The sequence below is a fragment of the Trichosurus vulpecula genome, chromosome 7 (assembly GCF_011100635.1).
Source record: "Trichosurus vulpecula isolate mTriVul1 chromosome 7, mTriVul1.pri, whole genome shotgun sequence".
Classification (NCBI taxonomy): Eukaryota; Metazoa; Chordata; class Mammalia; order Diprotodontia; family Phalangeridae; genus Trichosurus; species Trichosurus vulpecula.
The window spans coordinates 155,299,432-155,312,073 of NC_050579.1; the positions used below are offsets into that span (position 1 = coordinate 155,299,432).

The 12,642-nt window shown below is 40.5% G+C and overlaps 2 protein-coding genes across 2 annotated transcripts in view; one reads left to right on the plus strand and one right to left on the minus strand.

Annotated features, from left to right (window-relative positions):
• LOC118857686 (DNA polymerase zeta catalytic subunit-like) overlaps window positions 1-12,642 on the plus strand; it is a 175,865-nt gene that overhangs the window by 72,257 nt on the left and 90,966 nt on the right. The window lies entirely within an intron of this gene.
• Window positions 1-12,642, minus strand: part of LOC118856569 (sodium-dependent glucose transporter 1-like) — a 32,228-nt gene that overhangs the window by 2,164 nt on the left and 17,422 nt on the right. Inside the window, exon 3 of the mRNA XM_036766942.1 lies at window positions 5,477-5,593. Within this exon, the coding sequence (XP_036622837.1) occupies window positions 5,477-5,593 (117 nt within the window). The remainder of the gene's footprint in view (window positions 1-5,476; window positions 5,594-12,642) is intronic.

Consider the following 12,642-nt stretch of genomic DNA (forward strand, 5'->3'; position numbering starts at 1 on the left):
TAGAGGGCGCTTCCTCATTTGGGGTTCACTGTGCCAATAACTTCACGAGTCAAGACCCACCTCCTGTCCCCTCTTATCTCCCAAAAGGTTAAGAAACCAAATCCCAAGGAAACTGGGGAAACTCAGGGAACTCTCATGGTTACAGAGCACTTTTCTACCATTTAAGTTTTAGAAATGAATTCTATAGACACGGTGAACATTGATATTTTCCTTAGTGAAACTATCTAATTATAAAATGCCACGCTCTCTAAAGAATCAAAAAGGCCAAGGGACCCAAAGGACAATGGAGAGAGAGAGTGTGTGTACAAGTATTCTGAAGCATGTAAACAACAAATGGTACACAAGTGGCATAAAAGATGTCACCAAGCACATCCTTGATCAGAAAAGGATGTAGGGGGGTCATGGAGTGAGACAAAGGGAAGCAGATGGAGAGCTGGGCAGACTTAGTGCTGTGCTGATGACAACCCATCAAATAGTGAAACCACTCAAAGGCAAATAGGCCAAGAAAAAGGCCTACAGCATAATGGGTAGAATCTCTGTGGAAGATTTATGGAGGGACAAAAACTGCAAAGGATGAAAAGGTCCTGGTGCTGGAAATGAACCTGATGGACCCATGTAACAACAGAAATGACAGAACAAACTGTGCTTCAAAGTAGAACACGCTCTTAGGGTTTTTTTTTCCATTCATTCATTTATTTAGACCAATTCCAAACACACATGATTTGGTGATGTTCATGTAGCACATCCATAGAATCCTATCCAGGTGTAAGAAATAAGAAAAGAACCATACATGAACACTGAAGCATTTTCTTAAAATTGCTATGTTTATATTTAGACTAACAATATTTACAGAATACCAAGTACATAAAGATAGAACTTTCATTTGCACATTAAAGCCAAGGAACTATTTTCTCTCTTCTCAGCTTCCTACCTTGAGAGATTAGGTTTTCAACATTTGGATCAGCCTTCATAAATGATCTGTCTCAGAAATATTCTGTGCTATTGCTGAGGTGATGGGGGATAAAAACGCATGTTTGAAAAAGCCCGTGACTGGGGTTAGGTTTTCTTGTTCTAGCTAACTAAACCTAAATCCCCTGTCTTTGGCACTAAGACTCCTTCTTAGTTCTTTTTTTTGGGGGGAACTTATTTAATAATTTATTAGTTTTCAGCATTGATTTCCACAAGACTTTGAGTTACAAATTTTCTACCCTTGCTGCTGCCCCCCACCCCTGACTCCAAGATGGCATATATTCTGCTTGCCCTGTTCTCCAGTCAGCCCTCCCTTCTATCTCCCCACTCCCCTCCCATTCCCTTTCCCCTTACTTTCTGGTAGGGGAAGACAGATTTCTATGCCCCAATGCCTTTATATCTTATTTCCCAGTTGCATGCCAAAAACAACCTTTTTTTTGAGCATCTGCTTTTAAAATTTTGAGTTCCAAATTCTCTCCCCTCTTCCCTCCCCACCCACACTCCCTAAGAAGGCAAGTAATTCAACATAGCCCACACATGTATCATTATGTAAAACACTTCCACAATAATCATGTTGTGAAAGATGAACTATATTTCCCTCCATCCTATCCTGTCCCCCTTTATTCAATTTTCTCCCTTGACCATGTCCCTTTTCAAAAGGGTTTGCTTTGATTACCTCTTCCCTCTATATGCCCTCCCTTCTATCATCCCCCCTTTTTTATCCCCTTCCCCCTACTTTCCTGTGGGGTAAGATACCCAATTGAGTGTGTATGTTATTTCCTCCTCAGGTCAAATCCCATGAGAACAAGATTCACTCATTCCCCCTCACCTGCCCCCTCTTCCCTTCCAATGAACTGCTTTTTCCTGCCACTTTTATGTGAGATAATTTACTCCATTCTCTCTCTCCCTTTCTCCCTCTCTCAATATAATCCTCTCTCATCCCTTAATTTTATTTTCTTTTTTTAGATATCATCCCTTCATATTCAACTCACCCTGTACCCTCTGTCTATATATATATATGTATATTCCCTTCAACTACCCTAATACTGAAAAAGTACTCATGAATTATACACATCATCTTTCCATGTAGGAATATAAACAAAACAGTTCAACTTTAGTAAGTCCCTTATGATGTCTCTTTCTTGTTTACCTTTTCATGCTTTTCTTGATTCTTGTGTTTGAAATTCAAATTATCTATTCAGCTCTGGTCTTTTCACTGAGAAAGCTTGAAGGTCCTCTATTTTATTGAAAATCCATATTTTGCCTTTCAGCATTATACTCAGTTTTGCTGGGTAGGTGATTTTCTGTTTTAATCCTAACTCCTTTGACCTCCAGAATATCATATTCCAAGCCCTTCAATTCCTTAAGGTAGAAGCTGTTAGATCTTGTATTATCCTGAATGTGTTTCCACAAGGTGTGTCTAGGTGGTGCAGTGAGTAGAGCACCAGCCTCAGGAGGACCTGAGTTCAAATCCAGCCTCTGACACTTGACACATTTACTAGCTGTGTTATTTGGTCAAGTCACTTAACCCCAATTGCCCTGCCAAAAAAAACCATTAAAAAAACTTATTTTCTTTCCATAATACTCAAATTGTTGCTTTATGGCTGCTTGCAGTATTTTCTCCTTGACCTGGGAACTCTGGAATTTGGCAACAATATTCCTAGGAGTTTTATTTTTGGGATCTTTTTCAAGAGGCCATCAGTGGATTCTTTCAAATTCTATTTTACCCTCTGGCTCTAGAATATCAGGGTAGTTTTCCTTAATAATTTCTTGAAAGATGATATCTAGGCTCTTTTTTTGATCATGACTTTCATGTAGTCCAATAATTTTTAAATTATCTCTTCTGGATCTATTTTGCAGGTCAGTGGTTTTTCCAATGGGGTATTTCACATTATCTTCCATTTTTTCATTCCTTTGGTTCTGTTTTATAATATCTTGATTTCACATAAAGTCACTAGCTTCCACTTGCTCAAATATAATTGTTAAGTTAGTATTTTCTTCGGTGGTCTTTTGAACCTCCTTTTCCATTTGGCTAATTCTGCCTTTCAAGGCATTCTTCTCCTCATTGGTTTTTTGGAGTTCTTTTGCCATTTGAGTTAGTCTATTTTTAAGGTGTTATTTTTTGGGGTCTCCTTTAGCAAGTGATTGCCTTGTTTTTCATGAGTTTCTTGCATGTCTCTCATTTCTCTTTCTAATTTTTCCTCTACTTCTCTTACTTGCTTTTCCAAATCCTTTTCGAGCTCTTCCATGGCCTGAGACCAATTCATATTTTTCTTGGAGGCTTTTGATGTAGGCTCTTTGACTTTGTTGACTTCTTCTGGCTGTATGTTTTGACCTTCTTTGGCACCAAAAAAATATTCTAAAGTCTGAGTCTGAATCTGAGTCAATTTTCACTGCCTGTTCATAGTCCCAGCCAACTACTTGATCCTGTAGCTTTTTGTCAGGGTTCGACTACTTGTAGAGTAGAGAGTGCCTTGTCTCAAGCTTTAGGGGCTGTGCTGCTGTTTTCAGAGCTACTTCTACACAGCAAGCTCTGCCACACCAGCACTCCTCCTCCCCCAAGAAACACCAACCAGGACCACAAGCCAGATCCACATAGGGCAAATCAGGCTCTGCTCTCCTGCTCTGATCTGCCACTTAATTCCTCCCACCAGGTGGGCCTGGGGCTGGAAGCAACCACAGATGGAGCTCTGGAAGCAGTCACAGAGCTGCACCACCTCCTCCACCCACGGGGATGGGGCCAACCAGACACTCCTCTCCCTCAGATCTAGCAGTTTTTTCCACTAACCTGCTCTGTTGTCTTTGGCGTTTATTGGTTGAGAAATCTAGTAACTGCCAAAGCTCAGTGATTCAGGGTGCTACAGCCTGTTCAGCCCGGCTCCTGGTCTGGTTGGTCCTGGCACCCCATGCTGGGCTGTGCTCCACTCCAAGTTCTGTGTGATAGGCCCTTCCCAGCCACCATCCAGGCTGTCCTGGGCTGGAGCCCTGCTTCCCTCTGCTATTTCGTGGGTTCCACAGCTCTAGAATTTCTTCAGAGCCATTTTTACAGGTGTTTCAAGGGACCTGGGGGAGAGCTTAAGCAAGGCCCTGCTTTCTAGCTGCCATCTTGGCTCCACCCCTCCTTCTCTGCTCTGCAGTTTTTAATCATCAGGTAGCATTAAAGTTACTAAAATTCTCTATGAGACAGACCTCCAGACACCTATTTGAGGAAATGCTATTTATGCGCATACCAGGTGTACCATGAGGTTTTCAGGACATGAAGATCTGCAGAATCCTGCTAAGCCCATTTGGGGACCTATCAGGACCTTCTAACACCTTCAACTACATGATGGTCAAGTGACACAAACAGATTTATTCTCTAACTCTTTACAGATGTGCAGACAAACTACCGACAGATGCAAGTCACCAAACTGAGCTAAAAGCCTCCAGTCATTATTTCACACATCCTCAGCCACTACAGTAAAGCAGGGGAGAGACAAACAAAAGAGGCTACAGTGTGGATGGTGGGAGAAACCATTTCACATGTGCATATTTACATATGCACACACATGATACTAAAGAGGTATCTAAGGCAGTGAAAAACTAAACGACCTGCCCAGGGTCACACTGCCAGCATGTGCCATCAACTCAGGTCTTTCTGACTTCAAGAATGACCACCTGAAGGGCTGCCACATGGGAAAATGTTAGACTTTCTCTGGCCACTCTTACAGACTGGAAATTGCACAACATTTACCAATTTGCATTAGGAGGAGCTTCCTCAATGGTGAATCCTTATGCTGATGAAATCCTAAATCCAGCCTGCCCTTCTCCTAAATATATTACACATATATTTACAAATACACAAAATTAAATGGCAAAAGATTTAGTGGGTATCAGAGGTCAGCTAATTAGGGAAGGATTAGTGGAAGAATGTAGGAATCTTGGAGAAAAATTAAAAACAGAAAAAAGTGATAGGCAGGGCAAGGAACAGGTTTGGATTTAGCTCTAATTACCTTTGCATCCATTCGAACACAAGTATTCAATGCCCACCTTGAATGTAATAGGCAAATTAATTAGTAATTAGGAAATATTCACTGAGTTTAATCTGCTTACTCAGACTCTAGGTCCAAATGTTGTTTAGGTTTTAAATAATCACTCCATACCATAACAATTAGGATTTACTACCTAAATGAAAGTTGCCTTTCTGTGAAAACTACTGTCAAAGAGGAAATCTTCCCTCTCTGGAGGATCCTAACCACCAATGTCTATTGCTTATGAAGCAGGGTAGTCACAAGTCACAGCTGTAAGCCCACCCACCACACACAACCTCACACCTGGCAAGGATTATTGGCACTTTTCCCCCTAGGTAAATAAGAACAACATTCTTTCCAGGAATAAGTGCCATGTGGGAGAGTAACCAAGTCAAGAATTAGAAAAAAAGTTTCCTAGACTTTTTTCTAAAAGAAGCTATCTTCTCTTCCCTCCCTCCTCTCCTCCACCCAGGAATGATGGCAGAAAATTCACTCACCTGTGTCTAACATTCCAGTAGAAATTCCAACGACTCCCATCATAACAACCAATAATATTGCTTGCTTGCAAAAGGGGACAAGGTAGAAACCAAGAGATGCCCCCAGCACTGACAGTCCTGAAAGAAAAGTAAAAATCAGATACAAAACACATATTCGTGGGTCATCACTACCCCAAAAACAATCACAACTAACATGCCTAAAAATTACGTCAAAGTAAACTAACCCATATTGAGGATGAAGAACTCGTGAGTTGTTCTTCAACACAGCCAGCCATGGGAAGGCAGGAAATCTGGTTTAGAGAAATAAACTTCCACATTTAGAGAAATAAGTAAATTTCATTCACAACAGACCATTTATTAAATTCTTTTCATTTCAGCTGAAGCCTCTGGGATGACTGCTGAGTATACATTAAACAATAACTACTGACATGCTAGGAAGGACAAGTCAGTGGCTCTAATAAACACAGGAAGATGAACAATGGAATTCTTTCTCTTAGCAATTACCTCGTGGGGCTCCAAATGAAATCCCAGAGCTATTTCACAGCTTCTCCCTTATCTAGGACACTGGCTCCAGTTAAGTTTATGAATTGGGGAATGAGTATTATCAGTTGCCCCAAAATTTGGGCCACAAAACTATCAACAGGAACACAAAAGCTTCTTGTCATAAACTTATACTGAACAAGTCTGGTGAACCCACAGGATCACCGATTTACAGCTAGAAGACACCTTCCTTAGAGGTCCTCTAGTCTACAGGTATCAAACTCACTGGGAAATGTTGTACAAGAGAAATAAAAACAGCTGATGTTAATAACATAGATGATGTTACTTTGTGGCTTTCTAAGTCAATATGCAGCCAGCAGGGACTCATTTCTATTTGTTTGACACTACTGATCTAGTACCATCCTGCCTCCAAATTATAGATGAGAAATTGAGGTGTAGGAGTGATCTGATGAAGATCGCTCATGTGAGCAAGTGGCAGTCCCAGGGTGCAGATCCAGGTGCTCTGACTTCAAAACTAATGTTCTTTCCAATACACCACTTGCACTGTCAAAAACTCACAGGGCACATCTACTGCAAAGGTTCTTAACCTCTTGTGCCACAGACTCCAATGGCAGTCTAGTAAAGCCTGCTGAGCCATTCTCAGAATGTTTTTAAACACATAAAATATGTAGGATTACAAAGAAAAAAAATATATGAAAATACAGCTATCAAAATACTACAAAAACAAGTTCGTGGACTCTAAATTAAAAACCCCTCATCTAGTTCAACACACAGCTAGACAGTCATTCAGTCTTTCAACAGCCTCCAGGAACAAGGAACTCACTGCTACAGAAGTCAATTACTTTTAGGTAGCCCTAATTGCTACCAAGTTTTTACACACACTAAACCAAAATCTGTACCACAAATCCACCTGCTTCCCTTAGTTCTGCTTTCAGGGACCGAGCAGAAGAAGGACTTTCCCATCTCAGATTCTGTTATATCAGGCACCCTCCAAGTCCTTTCTTCTCCAAGATAAACATCTTAAGTTATTTTAATGTGGCCTCAGACAGCCTTGATTACAGTCCCTCTGCCTATCCTAGTAGCTTTCCTCCAGATGAGCTCTCATTTGTCAACAACTGTCATCTAATGTAAATAGGAAATCATAGGGTATATGTGTTTGCATGTGTGTGTGTGTGTGTGTGTCTGTGCTTGTGTTGGTAACCAAAAATGGGATCCTTAGCACTTAGTTCAACAAGTGCCCTTGAATTGTTTGGCTTTTGTTCTCTTTGAGTAATTCATTGAGCCATACTAGGTGCTAAGCCCCTGGCCCAAACCCCTATTAGGTGTAAAACCTTAGTGGGTGTGGATTGGCAACTAAGGTGGGGCCCAAGGTGGGGCTAACTCCAGAGAGGGCCTAGTTTACATGTCTGGGAGAGCAGAGGCTTTTAGACCATGTGGGTTTAAGTCCGCCTCTTTGTGACGATTCTAGGTCATGTGGGTGAGTCGCATGTGTGACTCACCCCTGACGCTGAAAAAGATATAAAAACCAGGGATTGGCTGTTTGTTCTTTGGAGCTCCTCCTTACAGCAGTGGTGGGGCATGACTCTGGGCCAGCCTTTGTTCTGTGCTCCCGGGCTGAACCTAGATGTTGGTAACTATGAGTCTGTATTGGGTCTGTCTGTTGATGTTTGTAATTTGTTTGTATTTTGTTCTGAAGTTCAGGGTGCTGGATTTTTCCCCTGAATTAAGTGAATGCTGTCTGTATGCTGGATTAAAGTAAACTTGTCAACCCCTTAACCTTGCTTTCCTTAGTTAAGCAGATCAAAAGAACCTGTGCTGTTGGCAGCTTTCTGGGTGCTGGTTGTGGGTGGATCTTACACCCCCACAGAAGCTGCTAGCCGGATTGTGGAAACAGTGCTGAAAAATATCTCAGTGTGAGCATCTGTGTGTTCACAATTACTGTCTAGGTGAGGCACTGTGAACATCTAAGTACCATTATCCAAAGACAGAATGGGCTGCCTTAAGATATAATGGGATTCCTCACTGGAGGATCCCTGATTAGTTGTCAGGGAAACTGTAGACAGAATTATTGTTCCAGGACAGCGTGGACTAGAGAGCCTCTGAGGCCTTAACTCTGACATTCTGTGAAGCTTGTATCTCACTGTGAATACATTGTTTGCTATGTACCTGCATGCATAAGACCCTTTCTTAGCATGCGTATGGACAGTTCAGTTATATGTTAACTGGCTGTATATATATCCAAGGGCATCTCAGTGTGTGTGTATGATGAAGTGCATGTGACAATATTAGAATGCATATGGATATCAGTCATACAGCTATGAATGTGACTGGTGGCTCATTTTCCTCAAATACTAAAGCATTCAGCCTGGAGGAGAGCTGGGGACTTTTGAAGATTAAATTCAATTTTCTCCTACATTTACTAAGCTCCTCTTGAATGACTAGCAGTGGACTAACTCACAGAATCAGAGAACCCCAGGATTTTTGAGCTGGAAGGGACTGGGGTGGCTATGTAGTACAATCTATATAGGAGAGGAATGCCCACTGTAACATTTGGGACAGATACTCACCTCACCTCTACCTGAAGACCTCCAAGGAAGAAGAACCCACTACCTCTGGAAGGAGCCCATTCCAATTTTGGACAGCTCTAATTGTTAGAAAGGTTTTCCTGACATGAAGTCTAAGTTAACTTCGTTGTAGCTTCTACCCAATACTTCTGGTTTTTCCCTCCTGGGCCACACAGGACAAATTCCCTCTACATGACAGCCCTTTAATATTGAAGAGAGCTATTATAGCTCCCCACCCAACCAAGTCATCTATTCCTCAGGTTAAAGATATCCAGTCCCTTCAACTAATCCTTTGCCCCTGCGCCACCTTGGATACCCAGTTGTGGACACTCTTCAGCTATCAGTGTCCTTAAACTATGGCACCAAGAAATAAACACAATTATGCACGTGAGTCTGTCAATGAAGCTCAATCTTGCATTTGCTTTTTTTGATGGTTGCCCTATCTTTTTCATAACTGCCATCAAACATGCCTCATCCATCTTGTATCTGTTTTGGTACCTAAGGATAATACTTGACATTTAACCCTAAGGAATTTCACCTTATTAGATTCAGCACAATCCTCTGCCCATTCAAGATCCTTTGGGATTCTGATTTGGTCATTCAATGTCTTAGTTATTCCCCTCCCAGCTTGGTATCATCAGCAAATATGAAGACCATTCCATTTTTATTAACAATTCAAGTCACTGACGAATATGTTAAACAGCACAGGAACTAGCATGGATCCCTAGGGAACTGTCCTGGGAGAGCTCCTGCCCTTAAAATATTAACAACTATTCTTTAAGTCTAGCCCTCAGTCCTGAATACATCTGACTGCAGATTGTCTGATCCAGATCCTTCCATCCTCCCTACAATAACACTATGAGATATTTCATTAAAAGCTTTACTAAAATTTAGATAAACTATATCTACAGCATCTACTAGTTTGGTAATCCTGTCAGAAAAGGGAATGAGGTTAATCTGATGTCTGTTCTTGAGGAGGCCCTGTGGTGCAATCACCATTTCCTTATCTCTGCAGTGATCCATTCTCTCATTTTCCCAGGAATCAGCTAAGCTCACTGGCTGATACTCTGGCTGTTCTCTTCTCTTCTCTAATCAAGCCTCTGCCCTTCTCCCAGCTTGTGGAACCTCTGCTATTTTCCACCATCTCTGGTATCACTGACAGTGGCTTGGGATCACATCTGCCAGTTGTTTTAGGACTTAAACATGTATTTCATCTGATCCAATGACCTGAATTCACCAAGGGCAGCCAGGCACTCTCTTATTATCTCTTGACTTACTTTGGGTATCAACTCCCTTTTAGGGATTTTCGTTCTGTGATTTCCAGTATAAAAGTCATTCTCCTCAGCAGAGAAAACAGAAGCAAAATAAAAATTAACCAGTCTTGCACTCTCTGCTGTCAGTTATCAGTCCCATCCATCCTTGAACAAAGGTCCCTAAGGTGCTTTTTCTTTCAAAATAGCTTTTAAAAAAAATCCTTTTTTGATGTACTTGGCCTTTAGCTCATTCTGAGGTACTGCATTCCCAGCATACTTTTTACAAGACCATGTAAAGCTCTTAGATACACCCTCTGTTCCCTGCTCCTCTAAATACCATTTGCTTTATTGGTGCCTCAAATGTAAAAGACCTCTTAATGCCTTTATGGACTTTATAACAGACCTGGAGAAACACACCTACCTGAAACAATCAGAAGACAATAACAAAGCAGCACGTGAAGGGGATGAAATGAGATATTTACAAACCTTAATCCACTATATAAATGCAAGCTGTTGTTACTATTATGCAAAAATAACAGAACAATATAAAATGTATCCATATATCCTAAGTGAGGACTGAATAAAGAGTCATAAGATCAAGGGAGATGAGGATTAGTCAGGAAAGGCTTCATGGAGTTGAAGTTTGAGCCAGACCTAGGAAAATGTAGAGACATAATAAGAACAAAGACAAAGCAGGAGAGATTATATAGAATACAGAGATGGGTGGGGGTGAGGTGGAGGGGGAGTATTAAAGTTATGAGGCAGGCCCTGAATGCTAATCCAAGGAGCTTGGGAATATATTTAGTTATCATAAAATGTGCCTAGAGGCTTCAAAATCAAGAAAAACCACCAGCAGAAGCAAATTCTTGTCTGAATCCAAAGAGTCAATACAGGAATACCAACAGGTATCACAAGACCAAGGCTCCGTTAACTAAAACAGGCCTGACAGCCCTGGTCAGATCCATACATTTTCAGTCTGGGGCAACACATTTTCTAAAACATATTAATAAACTGGAGGGCAACTCCAGGACAGCTTGACCAGGATGACAAGGGGAATTAAAACTGCAGCATGAGGATCATTTGAAAGAACTGGGGTTGCTTAACCCAGAGGAGAGAAGATTTCATAGTGGTTGGAGCAGTGGACTTAAAAGTCAAGAAAATTAAGACCCTGAATCACACCTCTGACACTTAATATCTGTGCAACCCATCTGTAAAATGGGGATAATACCAGCACCTCCTTTACAAGGTTGGTGTGAGGATTCAAATGAAATATGCAAAGCCCTTTATAAATATGAATTATTATTAGCTAAATATTGGAAGAGCTTTCAAACCTATTCTTCCTGGACCCAAAGAGCAAAACTGGACCAAGGACAGATATTCTAGGGAGCAAGATTTCTATTTAGCATAAGGAAGAACTTTCTAACACTTGGAAATGTCCAAAATTGGAATGGACTGCATTGTTATGTAGTGAGTTTGGCATTCGTGGAAATCTTTAAGCAGGATACAAACGACCACTCATCAGGAATGTCATAGACTGAATGTACATTGTGAGTAATACTTGCATTGAATGATGTCTGAGGTCACTTCTGATTCAAGATTTGATTCTATTAACATTCGTAACCCCTGACCCATAATTCAGCAGAAGGGCTGATTTTCATTAAAACAGCGCTTCTTAATCTCCATGAGTTATAAAATATAAAATCACCCAAACATGTATAATTTTATTGTTCATAATCATACCACATGTGCCGGAGCTTTATAGTAATATTGTACAATAGAAGAGGAAGTTTCAGGATTTGTTTTTCATCTATTCTTTTTTTATTCAACCCTACATTCTTTACTTTTTTCTAGAAAATCACTCAAATGTAGTAAAGAAAAAGCAATGAATTCTTCCATCCCTAACAAGAGTTACTGTTATGGTCACAAAAACTAGACTTTATAATATCACTGGAGACAGTTTCAGATTACAGGATCTGAGCTATAAGATACCTAGTTCAACCTTCACATTTTACAATGAGGAAACTAAGTTCCAAATAGTTTAAGGGACCTACTCAGGGTCACCCAAAAGACCAAGGATAAACTAGAGCATAAAAGTACCATGGCAAGACGGATAATAGGAGAGAGTCTACTGATCTCTTAAAGGTATCACTTCCATAGCCTTCAACCAGTTCAGACCCTACAACAACAGTCATCTCTGTGGGAAAAATATGACTTTTAAAATTAATTTTGAAAAAAAAAATGTTAATAGGATTTACATTGACTTTCAAATGTTTTCATCAGTTAGGAAGAAAAGAAATGGTCTCTTATCCTCAACAATAGGTATTTTTATTTTGTTTTAACTGTTGAATTCAATAAATAGTACACCTCATGATTTTATTATAGATTTATCAGAACTGAAATTTCCCACAAAATCTGAGGTATGCATCATCTAAGAAGTTAAAAGGCTTCACCACAGATTCAAAGGTGAGGAAGAAAGGTCTGAAATAAAAAAAACCATGAAAAATTCCTTAACCATCACATGCAAGATCATGGAAGAGAAGTCGGCAAACACCCACTCATCTTTCATCACAGCCAGATGCTTCAGTCCCCAAATACAAACTGCTGATGACCCAGCCTTGTCATCACAGAGCCAGAATGGGCATCCAGGAGCTTCTTTAGATCTAAAGCAATCCCACCATACTGACCTTCACCCAGGATGGGATGTCTGGCCTGTAGAAGACTTATGGAGAACAAAATAGCTGTCTCTTAATTCTGGAATGGCTAGAAATGAATTAAAACTTGCTCTGCTTGGTCCCAAAAGGCAGAACTAAGAATAATGGGTAAATGCTGTAGAGAATCAGACTTTATC